The sequence below is a fragment of the Centropristis striata genome, chromosome 3, assembly GCF_030273125.1.
Source record: "Centropristis striata isolate RG_2023a ecotype Rhode Island chromosome 3, C.striata_1.0, whole genome shotgun sequence".
Lineage (NCBI taxonomy): Eukaryota > Metazoa > Chordata > Actinopteri > Perciformes > Serranidae > Centropristis > Centropristis striata.
This window is the reverse complement of record NC_081519.1, coordinates 22,351,069-22,369,218: the sequence shown is the minus strand read 5'-3', so window position 1 is coordinate 22,369,218 and position 18,150 is coordinate 22,351,069. Positions and strand designations below refer to the sequence as shown.

The following is an 18,150-nucleotide window of genomic DNA, read 5'->3' as shown; positions in this document are numbered from 1 at the left end:
TGACCACAAACAACGTTCTGAGTGAGAATGAGTAAAGTTTTTAATGATCTTCTACCCCTGGACTGAAAGAGAAATAACTGAAAGTATCAAAAAACATTTCACAGTAAAACATATATAAATATATAAACATCACAAGTAATAAAGAAGAGAGTTGAGCTGTAATATGTGATTTTATTCTCTGTTCCTGTGATTTTACTGTCAGTCCTGCAGCGACACATAAACCTTTTACATCCACATTTCACATATTTTCATTAAAAAAACCTTGTTCTTACCTTTCACAATAAAAGCCCCAGATATATAGACTTATATATACTTAATTTTTCAGGAACTTAAAGTCAACCAGAGCATTTTGTCTGTAAAGTTATCCACAGAGAGAGACAGAGGGACAGACTACAGAAGCGTATTGCATTCATTTGAAAAACAAAACAAAACAAACTAAAAAAACTCCGGTTTATCAGAGTAATTTATTTTTTGGTTTGTTTTTCAGGGTAATTATTTCTGTTTTAATGATGTTTTAATTTTTCCTGCTTTTCTGACTAATTTTTTTCGGTTTTCAGGGTAAATTTATTTTTCCTAAATTATCAAGATACTTTGAAATCCCGCAAGAACATCCTTCCTTCTGAACAACCGCAAAATCTTCAGGTGCCTGCGTAAAGTCGACAAGCTAATCACTTAAAGACAGGACTATCTCCCAGTGTCTTAAACCCAGATCGAAGTAAAACTAGATTAAACTAAACAAGCCGCTCATGTTTGCTTCCATTAAATCAAGCTCTTGATAAAGGAATGAATGCGTCTTTTGTTGCTCTCTAAAAAAAAAAAAAAAAAAGAATTACCCCGAAAAACAGAAAAAAATTACTCAGGAAAAAAAAAATTACAAAAAAATAATTTAGCATTACTTTTTTTTCAAGTGAATGCAATACACTTCCGTAACAGACAGACATATTTACAGACATTGATTTATAGTTTTAAATATTTCTTACTGAACAGCAGCAGCTTCCTGTTGTTTTTTTTTACATTTTTAGTTTGATTTAATATTTCTGTATGGAGGTTAAGGGTTTCAGACATAGTTGAATTGAGAAAATGTGCAGTTTATATTCTGAATTTAAAAAAAATGTTGGCTGTTTCACTCACTCAGCTCCTCACTGCTTCTGACACAAACATGTTGAAATCTGCGGGTCCAAATATTTCTCTGTTTTTGGCCATAAAGTATGTTTTGATAGCAGCGGTTTCTGTCCTCTGGTCCTGAGTGTTTGTCTCAAATTACCTGTTAAAGTCACATTATTGCCAAAGCTAATTTATTGAATGATAATCTTTTAAAACAAAACATATACTCATAGTATGATATGTTTGTTTTAGCAGAAGAAATGTGAGTGTTGTCCTCCCACACTGAGCTGTCTGTCCCTCTGTCTGTTAATGAGTCCTCCCTGCTCACAGATCCAAGGGGAGAGTCTAATTAATAGACTTTGTTGGCGCCCACATCGTGGCACCCCGCAGAGACGGTTTGATACACAAACTCTTCAAACACAGACGAAGAGACGCCATGTGAGACAAACTAACTGTGACTTTAACCACAGAGAGATAACGATCAGAGAGCAGCTGAGGGAGCCTCGATCTTTATTCTAATGAGACACACCAGAGGACAGTAAGGGGATCTGTCCACAGAGAGACACAGACTGTCCTAGTACCATCAGGTAGAATGCAGTCATTGTAAGTCGCTTTGGACAAAAGCGCCAGCCGAATTACATGTAATGTAATTGTTGTTGTGTGGTTATTATCAATAAAACCATGTAAAATGTCTAGATATCAGCTCAAACTCATGTTATTTTTATATTTGTCCAAACAAATGAACCTTTAGTTGTACCAGGCATTAAAATGTACAAGAAACTGAAGAAAACAAGGGTGGTCTAATATTTTTTCCCATGGCTGACATATATATATATATATATATATATATAGAGAGAGAGAGAGAGAGAGAGAGAGACCTATATGAATATATGTCCAACCGCTTAGGACGTAGGATGTACATTTTTTTTCAAAGGACATAAAAAGATGCAAAATGACAAAAAATGAAACAAAAGAAATGACCAAAAACAGATTAAAAAATAACAAAACGTACCAAAAGATGATGTAAAATGTCCAAAAACAACTTTTTTTTTTGGTGAATGTGAAATTTAAGAAAAGATAAAAACTACACAAAATGATCAAAAAAAGATGGAAATTTTAAAAAAAGAACAAAAACAAGAGCAAAAAGTCAGAAAATGACCAAAAAAGACGACCATGAAAAAAGTACACAAAAAGATGATCACATTCTTCCTAAATCTGATCCTAAGATGTCTGACTATCACGAAAAAGACGATAGAGATCTGCTATTTCTGTTTCTTAATACTGGAGTTTTTGTTGACGCGCTGAGTGTGAAGTGAAGACACTTTCTATATCTTTCACCTTCGTCCTCTAACATTAACGCGTCCTCTGTGTCTCCCTGCAGCTGTACATCCAGACGACCACGCTGACCATCTCCATGAACCTGAGTGCGTCCGTGGCCCTCGGGATGCTCTACATGCCCAAAGTCTACGTCATCATCTTCCACCCTGAGCTCAACGTGCAGAAGAGGAAACGTTCGTTCAAAGCCGTGGTCACAGCCGCCACCATGTCGTCCCGACTGTCCCACAAGGCCAGCGACCGGCCCAATGGGGAGGCCAAGACGGAGCTGTGCGAGAACGTTGACCCCAACAGTGAGTAGAGCCGCCAGTCTCAGTTCATCTTTATAATAAACTCTACAGTAACATCCAGACTGAGGTCAATTAGCTGATGAACTGGAGCTGAATCAATTCAAGAAAAAGAAAAAATGAAACCAAGACCAAAAATAAGAAGACATTAAGACCAAAAAAAGACACAGAATGACCACAAAGTCATAAGAAATGACCAAAATAGATACAAAACAACCAAAATAAACACAAAAAGACCAACAATAAGAAGACATAAAGACCAAAAGAATATGTAAAATTACCATAATAGACACAAAATGACCAAAATAGACACAAAATGATCACAAAAAATACGACGAATGACAAAAAAGCCACACAATTAAATTACCCAAAAAAAACCCAACCAAAATAGACGCAAAAGACCAACAATTAGAAGACATAAAGACTGAATAAATATGTAAAATTACCATAATAGACACAAGACAACCAAAATAGACGCAAAATGATCACAAAAAAAGTAAAATGGCCAAAAAAGACACAAAACAACCAAAGTAGAAACAAAATAACCAAAAAAGACACAGTGACCCTAAAAAGTCATAAGAAATAACCAAAATAGATACAAAACAACCAAAATAGACACAAAAGGCCAACAATAAGAAGACATAAAGACCTCACAAAAAATGACCAAAAAATATATAAAATTACCATAATAGACACAAGACAATCAAAATAGACACAAAATGACCAGAAAAGACACAAAATGATTACAAAAAAAGATGTAAAATTACCAAAAAAGACAGAAAACAATCAAAATAGACAAAATGATTACAAAAATGACAAAAAAATTACCAAAAAAAAGACAAAGACAACTGTGCAAGAACGTCGAACCCAACAGTGAGTAAAGCCGCCAGTCTCAGATCATCTTTATAATAAATTCTACAGTTATATCCAGACTGATAGATGAACCAGACTAGCTGATGAACTGGAGCTGAATCAATTCAAGAAAAAGGGAAGATGAAACCAAGACCAAAAATATAAAGACATAAAGACCAAAAAAAGACACAGAATGACCACAAAAAGTCATAAGAAAGGACCAAAATAGATACAAAACAACCAAAATAGACACAAAAAGACCAACAATATATAAAATTACTATTATAGACACAACACAACCAAAATAGACACAAAATGATCAAAAAAGACAACACACCCAAAATAGACACAAAAGTACTACAAAAAAGACGGAAAATGATCAAAAACCCACAAAATGATCACAAAAAAGATGTAAATTGACCAGAAAAAAACACAAAACAACCAAGATAGACAAAAAATGACCAAAAAACACACAAAATGATCACAAAAAGACTTAAATGACAATAAAAGACACACAATTACCGAAAAAAATATAAAATAACCAAAGAAGACACAAAACAACCAAAATATACACAAAATGATCACAAAAAAGATGTCAAATGGCCAAAAAAGACACAAAATTGTCTCAAAAAGAGGTTAAATGACAAAGAAAGACACACAATTACCGAAAAAATATGTAAAATGACCAAAAAAGACACCAAACATCCAAAATAGACACAAAATTACCACCAAAAATATGCAAAATGACAATAAAAGACACAAAATGATCACAAAAAAAGACAAGAAATGACCAAAATAGACACAAACCAACCAAAAAAAAAAGACAAAAAAGACACACAATTAACCAAAAATTTGCAAAATGACCCAAAATGACAAATAAAAAAAGAATCGCTCTGAACCAGTGAAACACTCATATGACAGACGAGCAGTTCTGTCTTTAGGTTGGAGATCTTGTTGGTCTGTCAGATCTGAACATTAAACTACTGACAGTAAAATACAGTCTCTGTTTATCCTGTGCAAAGAAGGAGGTTTCTAAAATCTAACACACAAGGTCTGATGGTCAAACTTGTACCAGCATGTGAATAAAGCTGACAAGAGGACAAAGTGTAAAGAAAAATAACTGTTTCAAAAATATCTGTGTGTATGTGGACAATGAGCTGTCACCATCTGAAGCCTATATTAATGTTTGACTCTCTTTTACTCTACATGTCTTATTTCTGACATCAGGTCGGTCAGGATGTGTAAAATATAATATTATGTTAATGTCTTGAAGGTTATTTGGATTTGGTTCATTTCTGCTTTTATGATTTGAAAACAGCATCAAATCGTCTGAATGAAGCCAAATATTTGTCAGTGATACTTTTATACCTTCTTCTAACCAATTTGGAGCATGCAGAAACATCATTATTGTCTTTAAAATTGAAATAATCATGAAGCTTGCTCCACAGGAAACCATCACTGATATTAAAAAAGAGAGCTTTGAGTCGAATGTTCCCAGAATTAAAAAGTGCACAAATTGAAATGACTTGGCATGTGACCACATTACCACCTGGCAGTGGGATTCCCTCTGGGGCTCTCAGGGACAACTCACCAAATAATGTTTTTCTCCCCCTGACAGGCTAATTTCATAATTTATATGAGGTAAGAGCAAATTAATCTTCTACTTCTGCTTGGCTGTCGTGACCTTGATCCATTTTCTGCTGGAGGTTTGAGGAGAGAGCCGGTCCACAGAGAGTGAGAGAGGGGGAGGGAGATAAGGGGGATACATGAGAGAGGAGGCAGCATGGAGGGAATGTTAAGTATTCTTCCACGGCTCTTTATCGCCATCTTTCAATTGACTCATAACTTTTACATGAGGAGGGAGAGACGAGCATAATACGGCTGTTTGAGTGGCAGATTTACAGTCTGTCTCCTCCGCTGCCAACACGTTATTTTGGGAGGCAGTTTAACAGAACGCTTGACCCCAAAGACCCAGGCTTTACTGCACGGCTCACAGCAGGTATAAACCAGGTATAGACCAGGTATAAACCAGGTATTAATCAGGTATAAACCAGGTATTGATCAGGTATAAACCAGGTATAAACCAGGTATAGACCAGGTAAAGACCAGGTATAAACCAGGTATAGACTAGGTATAGACCAGGTATAAACCAGGTATAGACCAGGTATAAACCAGGTATAGACCAGGTATAAACCAGGTATAGACCAGGTATAAACCTGCATATGGTGGCTTGAGCATCTCTTCTTCTACAGGTACATCTCAAAAAATTAGAATATCGTGAAAAAATTCAATATTTGTTTGTCAATTTTTTCAGGAAGTGAAACTCGTTGTACTGATTATGGCTTACAGATAATGAAAACACAAAACTCAGTGTCTCAGAAAATTTGAATATTACATAAGATCAATTTTAAAAAAGGATATTTTAACACAAATCAGTCAGGATTCTGAAAATGATCTTCATCTCTATACACTCAATACTTGGTTAGGCTCCTTTTGCATGAATTACTGCATTAATACGGCGTGGCATGGAGGAGATCAGGTCATCTGCGTCTGGTGTCTCTCACCTTCCTCTTGACAACAGCCCATAGACTCCTATGAGGTTGAGGTCAGCCGAGTTTGCTGGCCAGTCCAGCCCAGTAACACCATGGTCATTGAAGCAGCTTTTGGTACCTTTGCGTGGGCAGGTGCCAAGTCCTGCTGGAAAATGAAACCAGCATCATTTTTCACAATATTGTAATTTTCTGAGACACAGAGTTTTGTGTTTTCATTATCACTTAGCCAGAATCATCAAAATTACAAGAAAAACAGGCTTGAAATTTTTCACTCTACACATAATAAATCTATATAATGTATGAGTTTTCAGTTATATATATGTCAAATGTTATATGTCAAAGTTTTCATGAGTATTTTCAATTACTGCCAGGAAAAAGATTTGGAAATAGTATAAACTTGGGGGGAAAGTCTTAATATGTGTTGCATGAAGCATGACGAGCTGAAACATGAGCTGTAACCTTCATTCACATTCACACATGAAACTAACTGTCACATTTCCATCGTTTCCATCGTCTGAGCTCTGACTGGAGCTTTCTTCATCACCTCTTCGTCTTCTTCTTCTGTGGTGGTTTGATGGCCCAGCTAGAGAATCAGCTCCAGCAGCTGTTTATATAAAGTATATTAATATTTACTCAGAGGCTCCAGTCAGGTTTTATTTCAGAATATCGTAGAAATCTCTGGCTCCACGTGGGTGGAGACTTGACTAAGTGTGCTCAGTAACATTTATGTGGAGCACTTTTGAATTATCACAAGTGTTTATGGGCTTCATGAGACTTCAGATTGACTTTCAAATGCCAAAAAATCTGCACCTCACCGTATTTGAATTCTGTAGCTGCACCAATAAATAACCAACCCTCTGAACCCCAACAAGCAGTTTCAGGGATTTAATTATTTTGCTCTTGTTACATTTTCCTCACTGTGTCCATGTTTTCACTGCAATATACAGTCATGGAAAAAATATTAGACCATTGTTTTCTTCAATTAGCCATATTCCATGGTTTTCTTGATAATAACCAAAATCATTATCAAGAAAACCATGGAAAATATCTAGATATCAGCTCTTAAATGAAATACACACACTCAGCACAATTCAAACATGTCTTTGTTCAGAATAACACAGATTAGAATGACAGAAATCAGAAAAAAAGATGAAAATGTAAAGAAAATGAAGTGAATTTTCGCAAGTGCCCACAAGTGTCACAAATATTGCATACATTTTTTTTTAAAAGAAAGAAAAGTAAGTCATGTTTCCAGCCTCTCCTGTCCTCTCCTCTCTGCTCTGTGTAAACTCACTAATGGCTTCAGAGTGTTTCTGAGCAGAAACAGTTTAATGATTTCACACCATCTGTTCAGCGCTGACAGCTTATTGTTGGACACATTTGAAAACAGGCATTTTTTTATCCAATATGAAAATTTTTAAGCTCAGATCTGTTTGTTTTTCCTGCGGGAGGCCTTCGTCTCACACGGCCCGTTCACAAAACCTCGGGAACGTTGAAAACGACTCAGTGGTTTCTGGCTGATAGTTGACAGAACACACACTCTGCTGCTGAGCGTGAACTCGTCAGGCCCGTTTGTTATCGTTGGGTCTGCTGGTCTGCCCTACAGAGTCTGCAGTAACTAGCCAAGGGTAAAAATGAGGAAAAACTGCTTTAACGTTTTTAACTGGCCATCTAAATGGGTTATAGGTAGGTAAGTGATATAACACCTATTTCTACATGTATTGATCATGTATTTTTTATGCCTAAAAATCATGACAATTTATTTATTTGGTAGTTACTGCACTCTGGTTTTGCATTACTGTAAAAGGTTCTAATATTAATGTTGTTGTCTTCTTTCAGCTTTTATATTTAGTTTTCAGTGAATAAACATTTTCAAATTGATTTTGTTATAGGTGTATTTAAAAGTGTTCAACAACTCTATTCAAAGATTTGTGTATTTTAGACTTAACATTATAAAGTAATGTTATATTTTAGTGTAAATATTATTTTTATCTCTTTTTTTACTTAATCACTATCTAGATAATAATTCCCTTATTAAATAAACTTACAATTTATATAATTCTTGTCTTCACTATTCAACACAATGAAGAAATGAGTAATGAATGATCCTCTGTTAAAAGCAGCAGCTGAAGTTTCTGCAGTCTGCTTTGGTTCTACGTTTAAATTCATATACAAAGTTAAAAAAAATCTATTTACTATTATATATATATATATATATATATATATATATATATATATATATATATATATATCCAAATCAGACCATAGTAAGTGAACTTACTGCGGTCTGCTTTGGTTTTGAGTTGGATTTTGTAGTTACTGCAATTTTTATATCATTATTTCTCTAAAATAAAGGAGTTCATTTTTAATTATAAGTCAATTTCGCCTAAAAATGTAGTTACTGCAGGCAGGCTTTGGAGGGCAGTGTTGTGTTACCAACATTGGGGGGACGTTGGCGTGGGCGGCAGCCGTGGCAATGGTGGGCGGCGTTGGCAGACTGCAGCTCTAGTCATGACTCCCTGAAGACCTGCAGAGCCATCTGTCCACTCCCCCCTCGTTTCTCACTCCATCTCTCTCTCTCTCTCTCTCTCTCTCTCTCTCTCTCTCTCTCTCTCTCTATCTCTCTCTCTCTCTCTCCTTGCTCTCGTACAGCCTCAGGTTTCTGGTTTTTAAATCCTCTCTCTCTTTTCCATCTGGCTCTGCTCCTCCTCCTATTTCTCCTCGCTGTAATAGCCCTCAGTCACTTAAGATGGCTTCATCTCGTGGCCCTCTCTCTCTCTCCTGATCCCCTGACAACAAAGACTCCTATCTCTCTCCCTTCTTCTGGCTTCATCCTCTCTTCAAAGGCCAAATCTCTCTGATTCTGCTCTTATAAGGCCTCTCCAAAAGCTGATTCCTCATACAACAAAGGCTTCTATACATCTCTTAAAACTCATATAGCCCGGCTGCTCTCACACACAATCCTTACAAGCACTTCTTCCAAAGCTCACCTCCTTTTTCCTGAGAGTCTCCCCCCTGAGGGCCTGCAGCTGTGAAAGACTTCTACTACGTTTATTTCTTCGGGGATTAGCCTTTTTGACACGTGACGCCATCTTCAAATCCTGTTTCCAGGAATGAATGTTCAGCAGCTTAAGATGTCATTTCACCGGAAACAAATTCTTTATTTAAAGAAAAAAAACAAAGCAAAGCGGTTGTAAAAAGAGTAATGTAACAACAGTAATGTAAAGTGTCTCTTGTATCGTCAGACCTCACTATGTTACAATGTGCTCAGTAGTAAACAGGGAGAGACAAATCTTTTTTTTTTATCCTGTATGAATCTTAAGAATATTAATACAGTCATGGAAAAAATGATTAGACCACCCTTTTTCTTCCATTTCCTGCTCATTTTAATGCCTGGTACAACTAAAGGTACATTTCTTTGGACAATATATATATTCTCAGGTTTCTTTAAGAGCTGATATCTAGATATTTTGTTGTTATCATTATATTTGTCCAAACAAATGCATTGTTCTGCTTCTCTCCTGATGACGGCTCATCTTGTTAGTGACCTGTCAATCAAAGGTAGCCCCGCCCCAAGTCACATGATTCTCCATCCTCTATTTTCTTCTAAATGGGGCCATTATTTACACATTAACATCAGATTGTCTTGAAGAAGATTTTTACTTGTGATTGAGACCATAGTGTTGTCCTAAAAAGCATTTATGAGGTAATAAATCAAGTGAGAAGTTTTCTCATTTTGTATTGAAATTAATGGACCCAAATGCTTCTGCAGCCATCAGCGATCCCTGCTGGCATTTTCGGTAGAATGCAGCTTAAGTCCTCACTGCTCAGACCCGGAGGTTGCCGCCTGTTCATAACACAGTATATTTAGTCACTTTAACCACTTCTTGGTTTGGAAAACTCACCACAAAAAGTCTAAACTAATATGGATCTGTATGTTAGATAATCTAACACAGCACAGATTGGTAATGTGCAGATATTATTTCCAGCTGCTAGAGAGGGATTTCGTCCTGATTGGACTCTAATGACTTCTTCTCTTCTCTGAAGAAGAAGACACATTATGACACAGTCAGGGAGGTTCAGTGACACTTTGAGGCCTTAATATGCATATTATGCCATTTCTTCTTTTATCTGCTGGCCATGATTGATTCGTCACCAGGGGAGGGGAGGGGGCAGCGGCTGCAGGGGGAGATAGGGAGGTGGTCGTCACTGGAGAATGCATGACTTCTCTTTTACCTGTTCGTTTCACATCTGAGGGCTTCATCTTCATATCAACACCACGACCAGCAGACTGACCTTGGATTCAAGTTTCAGTTAAACGAGACGCTGTGTGCTCGTCTCACAACAATCTGATGATCAAGTTAACAGATAAACAGCTGAACAATGCAAATATTAACCACAGTGACTTTATTTCACCGTCATAAACACGTCACAGGAGGCCGCATCACATAAACTATTTATTTTGTGTTTTCATAACATTAATCTGACATGACAACATTATAAATGTGTCATGATTTTTTTTGTTGTTGTTCTTGTTATAAAGGTGTCATAAAGTTTTATTACACTCTCAAATACTTTGATGAATAATTCACCTAATTATTGAATAAAAGGCCAGTTTGAGCAGATCCAGAAGTTATTTTCAGAGAGTTATCCTTCACATATCTGCAACTGGCGACTATTTTGACAATCAATGAATCCATTGATTAAGACCGATTAATCGATTATTAATCGGATAAAATGAGTGTTTAATATAACATTAGCTTCATAAGCGGCCTGACTTCGTTACATACACTGTAAAAATGTCCCGTTGTTTTTACAGAAAAAACTGGCAGCTGTGGTTACCAGAATATTTTCGTAAAAAATACAGTACATATGTCAACATCTTTACAGAACTACTTACTTGTAAATTTTACATCCTAAAACCGTAGTGATTAAAAAAAAAAACATATAAAAAGTTGTAGATTATACCCTCCTTTATTGCTAATTTAACAGGATGATGCTGCTTTTATACTAATTATTTATGCAAAATTTACATGCAGATTTTGCTTATTGTGCATTCTGTAAAGTTTTTTACATTTGTACTGTATTTTTTGCGGAATTTTTTTTACAGTGTAACGAAGAGAAAACAAACGTTATGTTTTTGTTTAAATGAACATGTAATCAAGGGGTTATCCTTTAAACGACAGGAATCTGTCATGTTTAATGGTAAATAGTTAAACTCAGCTCAGAGACACATGTAACATGTATGATACTGGACATCAATTTATCTCTGATGAAATCCATTGGCAGCTATTTTCATCATTGATTTTAAGTGATTTAACCCTATGTAGTCTAAACATTCTGTGTACTCGCCTAGTTCTAGATGACCCCCCATTATTAAATCCTCTGCATCAATAACTTTGTGAATACCAGAGTTTTCTGTCTTAACAGTTCAGAAAAACTGAAGTGAAACAATGAGAAACTTGAACTTCTTTGGAATTAGAGTTATATGGTCACATATATATACAGTCATGGAAAAAAGTATAAGACCACTGTTGTTTTCTTCAATTTCTTCTTCATTTTAATGGCTGGTACAACTAAAGGTACATTAGTTTGGATAACAACAGAAATAGTTCACCAGAGTTTAATTTAAGAGCTGGTGTCTAGACATTTTCCATGGTTTTCTGAATAATGATTTTGGTTATTATCAAGATATAAATTTGTCAAAACAAATGTACCTTTAATTGTACCAGCCATTAAAATGAAGAAGAAATTGAAGAAAACAACAGTGGTCTTATACTTTTTTCCATGACTGTATATATATATGTGTGTGTGTGTTCCTGTATATATATATATATATATATATATATATATATATATATATATATATATATATACATATATATATACAGGAACCAACCAACCAATTTCATCTTGAACAAAGCTCATTTAGGTTGTTTTTTTCTACTGTTTAGTATCGTAGCGGGTCAGTTTTGACACTTCACAAGGGTTAACTGATTAGTTGTTGCAGCCCTATGAGTTAGGTTTAGAGTAAAAAAATCTTGATGTAAAACAGGCCAGAAGCCCTGGCAGCTAACGTCTCCTCTAAACCTCGCTGCAGTCTTGTTTTCATAGCAGATCACCTATTTACAAAAAACCTGTTTACCTGTGAGGAAACATTCAAAATAAACATGTTACAAAAAATGAAAAAAAAAATGAATGTCTTTGAACCGGTTTCAATTGATTATCCTTTCATAAAAAGAAATAGCAAATGATCGCACACTTATTTTTCTTTTAGACAGCGTCCCAACTTTATTTTTAATTGTGTTTGTCTTTTTCTGTGTTTAATATACAGTAAGTACAAAAGTCTGAATAAAGACCCGCAGCTCGTCTGTCGCTCTGCTGGCCGTCGCTGATTAAAAATTCTGCCCTCAACATTTCGACAAAGTTACATTTTTGTTCTGCAGAAGCTAAATGTTTTTCAACCACCAAGAAACCTTATTTGTTTGTTTGTTTATTTGTTTTGTTTACTTTGAGTTATGACCTCTCGTCGCTATATAAAATATTAAACAGAACCAGAACATTTCTAAATAAATTTTGAGTGTGCTTGACTCTAGCCTGTGACTCTCAGACACACATTATTGACTGTCTGGGTCAGGCTTTTTTTAGCCAAGCAACCAGGGCCAGGTGGCGGCCATCAATCAGAGCTGAGCAATCAATCAATTGTAGTCAGCGAAGAAATATTTTTTTTAGAGTGAAACTGGTACCTCTGCTTTCCTCCAGAAATGTTCCCTCCTTTTTACCATAGGGGTGTATGAGGCTGTTGGTGCGTGTTGGTGGATCATCTGTGCGTCCTTCACCCAAACTATAAGCTATAGCTATACAGCTTTAGCAGACCAATGTGAGTGAGAAGACCAATTTTCCTACGTTTCTATGTATAAATTATTTCTGTAGAGTGGTATCTGCGGCCTCGAGCGCAGTTTCCAAATTTATCTGCACTCTAGTGATGATGTCATCATCTCTAGCATCTCCATAGGGTATCATTAGGGGGATTTTTTTGGCATATTTTTGCAGAATAATTTGAAAACCGTTTGCCGAAATCCTTAGAAAAGTCATTGCACACTTGTCATGGCCGAGCCGGTCGATTTAATACCTTTTTAGTGTATGTGCGACCAAAACTCCGAAAGGAGTAGTCGACCGAAAAAAACACGGAAGAAACGGAAGAATAAAATCTAGGATTAAGCCCGGTGGATAACATATAGTGTGCTCTTTCAAGCGCACTCAATAATAAGAGAAGCTGATTCTCAGTGAGGAGGCCGAGCTGTCGCTGTGTCACAGTTCATCATTCATTTTCAAACTTTGGGATCATTTCATTCATCATTAACGCTCATTTCTCCACATTAACCTCCAGCAGAATTTCAGCCAGAGAGACTGAAGCTGCTTTGTTTGTTTCCAGGTCCAGCAGCGAAGCAGAACCCCGTGAGCTACCCCGACCTCGTGATCTGACAGCGTCCAGCGACAGACGGACTGAAACAGAGAGTCGGAGACGTCTGCTCTCCTGAGGATGTTTTTTTGTTGTTGTTTAGTTTTTGGTCTCATGTGCTTCATTGCCCGCCACAGACTTTCAGATGCTGAAGCAAAGCATTGTGGGATTTCCTCTGGACTCTGGGCACACACACTTTCACTCGGTCAAAGAGAAGCGAGGACGCCAACAGGGCGAAAAAAAAAAACGAAAGATGTGGGGTTGTTGTTTAAAAAATAAAAAATCCATCTTTCTGTCCGTAAGGTGATGATGAAGAACAAACCCTGCGGCCTCTCGGCTCCGTGCTGACTCTCTCTGCCGTTGATGTCAAACGAAGCCGCCACCTCGGCCCGCCGCGACCTTCCGTTGGAGCCCCGCCTCCTCTCGTCTTTTAATGTACTTCCAAACTGCAAGTTCTCCCCTCCTGTCCTCCGTGTGCTTCTTTATGCTTCTCTGTTCCTTCGGTTGTTGTTTTGTTTCTTTGTTCTTTTAAAGACAACGATGGTGATTATGATGATGATGATGATGATGATGAATCTGTTTTGCTCTTTGCTTCTTGGATGCACATTGTTTTTTATTAAAGCCATATTCTTCACTCCGAGACGTGGAGGGCTTTGCTCACGCTGCCACGCTGCCAATCTGATTGTTGCCACTGAAACGACCTGAAAACACGTTTCCTCCACCAGCTTCTAACTGCCAGCGACACTTGACAGAGTGAAGCTGCAGCTCGCAGGCTTTCAGTCAATACAGTTCAACATCTTTTACATTAGTCTGTCTGACTTCTATCATGCTCCAAGTGTTGGAACTACAGTTCCCACAAAAGGAGGGATTCACCTTTCCTGTCTGCTGCTGACAGCCACAGCCGTAATTCATTTTTAAATTAACTGATGACAAACTTTGTAATAAATTAACTGTCAATAAAAAAATGTCCACGCGGTCGGACTGGAACTCGGTGCTGCTGGTATTTAGGTGAATCGTGTGACTTTTAGGTGAATGCGTCTGTGGTTCCTTGTTGGTTTGAAAATAGTTTCCAGTAACATGAAAAAGCTTTAACGACGACACCTACACGTTCTGTTTGTGTTTTCATTATGAGCGACCACGACTCGTTCAGCCTCCGTCGCTCGCTGAAATATCACATGACATGTACGACATGTTCAAAACTCCACGCTCAACCTACAGCAGGACTGGAGTAATATATATGACTAAATACATGAAAAGCTAAAGCTTAAGACTTTTCAGTACAATGACAGATATTTATGACTGTCATATTCATGAGTCCACCATATAGGTCGTGTGTACAGGCAGCGAAAAACGAGCTATATTTACCAATTTCACCGTCCGCAGCAAAGCATCCTCTTGCTGATGTCGCAGTGATTAACAGCCAAGCTTAGTTAAAAAGGCAGATTTCCATGTTTGGATGGAGTATAGGGTGGTGTTGGTTTGAACAAGTGGCAGACTTTCACCCAGGAGAGTGGGGTTCACATCCTGTGTGAAAACAAAAGTAAACAATTTTTAACTTAAGTTACGTGAATCACGTTTTTCAAGGTAACTTGTGGTATTCACATGACCCTTGTAACTACTTCAATTTCAGCATGAACATATATTTCTTTACTGTTTAAAATGTCTATCCCGAGCTGTGAATCCCGAGCCGCGATACGTCCATACATGTCGTAATTTGTGGTACTGACACACGACCTGTTCTGTCATCTAGGTAAGAGAACTTGTTGGCCACGCCTCTTCTCAAATGTCCAACATTTCTGCTCAGCTGAAAATTATAACAGGCCAGCGCCGATAAAGGGTCCAACTTCAATGTCTTCTCTCTTTCTGTGTTGGTGAAGGAAAACAAATTCAACCTGAGCCACCAATCAGGCCGTGAATCAAAGCTCTCAGTTCGAGCAGCTCCACCATAATTTATTGTGTGGGATCGCTGCAGCCCTGACAGTTGGCACACGAACGTTATTTGTTCCACCATGTAAGGAGCCTAATTACTCTTTTTTGGGGGGTACAATGTAATGTGTGTAATGACAAATAATTGAACAAATCTCCCCTACAAGTCATCTTTGAAAATACAAAAAAAGAGAAAAAAACTAGAGAATAAAACAAGGTTATTATACCAATGAAACAAGAATTATCACCTTTCCAAAAGCTGCTCGCATGTTTGTCTTTCTGACGTTTGGACGAAGCGTTCCTCAGACGGACTCCGCTGACCATAAACGTGTCTCTGCCACGTGGAGAATTGAATAAGATGCAAAAAAAAAAGAAAAAGTACACTCAGCTTCAAATTTTTCTGGGCATGTTTGTGTTGTTATATCATTCGCACGATATCTTTAAAGAAGTCTTGGTGCTAACCGCGGCCGCGACCCGTTCTGTTGTGTTACATGGACAACTGGACACGGACATGAAGATTGAACTCTGAGTGAGACACCAACATGTACACGGCATGCTGGGATTAACTAGAAACCATAATGGTATTAAAATGATCTTAATCTTAATCTGGTTATTAGAGTGCAGTGTAGACATGTTTACACCTTAAATCACAATATAATATAATGTTCTGTTCTAAAACTCATACGATGTCCAGGCTGCTTCATGACACACGGCCACTGAGTGAAACACTTTATAAGGATGTTTTTAACTCCTTAACATTCCGTAAAATTTACCTGAAAACACCTATAAGAAACATATCAAAGACAACCCAAAGTAAAGTGAAAGCTGCTCTTGGACAGTTCGGATTAAACCTGGTTGTGTTCAAATTTGAAAGGTAACACTCTGGAGTTTATTCCCAAAGAGTCAGAATAACTGTTTCTGTTAAGTGTTGCTGTTATTGAGTGATGGAAGTTTAAACACATTAAAAAATATGTTTTATTTACTGTCTACCTTAACATTTTGGTAAAAACAGGCCTGCTGTAAAGCACACTGGAGAAACTTCTTGTGGCGATCCAAATAACCAGAGCGGACACATCAGAGATTTACCGTTCTGTCTGGTCGTCTGTGGGTCCAACAGTCAGATTGGTCGGCGGGCCGCGGACACAGAGCCAAATACAGGAAAAAAAAAAAAAAGGCAGGCGTGTTTTTTAAAGGCTGTTTTGTTCTTTGTGGTCCCATGATGAAACGTTCCCATCCCAACATGTGTGTTCCCTCCCACGCACATACATGACCACTGCAGGTCTCTGCAGGGGTACGATGATGATGATGATGATGATGATGAAGATGACCCCTAACTGTGTTGTAGCCGACCTAAAAGAACTTCTCCGGTCCGACTTTACCGGATGATTGTCTGGTGACTTCTTGGAGCACTGATACGACTAAAGGTGTTGATGTTGAGGTTGTCAATGCATGCCTGATATGTTCGATGTTGAATCTGAAAAAAGAAAAAAAAAAGTTTCTCCTCACGGCACAGTTGATCCACCGTCTGCTCTGACTTGTACTGTTTCTGATTTCGTTCTGTTTCTTTGATCCACTGATTCTTTATTCTCACGCAGCAGAATATGGCTTTGATCGGTTTTTTATTTTCCTGGAAAGTGTGGGAAATGGAGAAAAAGATGAATATATATTTAAAAAAACTAAATACTTGTTTAAAAAAAACACAAAGGAAGCATGTATGTTTTCTACTGTTTGTACTCGGTATCTTCATGTTGCCCTTGCTGCTTATGTGCCAATGTTGTTGAGAGATTTACATTCGGCCACTCATGCAACTATTCTGTGGTGTTGTCCAAGAATGTATCAACATGAAATAAAAAAACATTTGGTTATTTTTTTATATATATTCCCTGAGGAAACGCAGTTTGGTGCTCGTGTCTTACTCACTTGAATTGCCTTGAGAAACATTTGATTACATTCACTCATCCATCGGAACAATGAAGCCAGTGTGATCTCTGTCTGAACACCAACGTGTCGTCTCCACTTTATTTTCTCTCTTTGCTCTCAGAAACTGTTCAAACATCTGAACTGCATGACGGTTTCTCAGAAAATTAGCCGCTCCATCTCAATTCTTCAGCTTGTTTTTCATTGAATTTCATCAATAAAACAAAACGTTCAGATCCTAGATGACTCTGCTCCGCGCTTACCTGCCTCTGAAAATCTTTACCTCCACATTGAGATAAGTTGCTGCTTCATGAGTGGAATAAATAAATGTGCAGAGGAGCTTCAGATATACCCACAGCGAGGAGAACACAGTGTTTCACAGTGAACAGGAACAGGAATATTATATAGAAATGTGGAGTAAAAAACACCTTTACGCTCCAAAATAAAGTGCATAACTGTGATGTTAGAGCTTCAGTAGATATCCAGGACAAGGAACGGAAATGTTAATGCGTTGTCCACACATCAGATTACTGAAAATGTAGCTTTTAGAACTCTGTCCATCGTGAAGATTTTCTCAATTTTCAATATTTTTTTGTCTTGTAATGTCATAGAATTTCCGCCATTATTCCGTGTCCAACAGGGCAGGTTATTATCGGGACACAAACACATCTAGTTACTGTTCACAGGCTAAATGTTTGATATACAGACTTCACAG

At 37.4% G+C, this 18,150-nt stretch overlaps 1 protein-coding gene across 1 annotated transcript in view; it reads left to right on the top strand.

The window, feature by feature from the left end:
* Positions 1–17,383, top strand: part of LOC131968995 (metabotropic glutamate receptor 7) — a 298,334-nt gene extending 280,951 nt beyond the window's left edge. The window contains exons 9-11 of the mRNA XM_059330093.1: positions 2,486–2,732; positions 5,197–5,219; positions 13,566–17,383. Of these exons, the coding sequence (XP_059186076.1) occupies positions 2,486–2,732; positions 5,197–5,201 (252 nt within the window). The 3' untranslated portion in view covers positions 5,202–5,219; positions 13,566–17,383. The remainder of the gene's footprint in view (positions 1–2,485; positions 2,733–5,196; positions 5,220–13,565) is intronic.
* Positions 17,384–18,150: the final 767 nt, after the last annotated feature.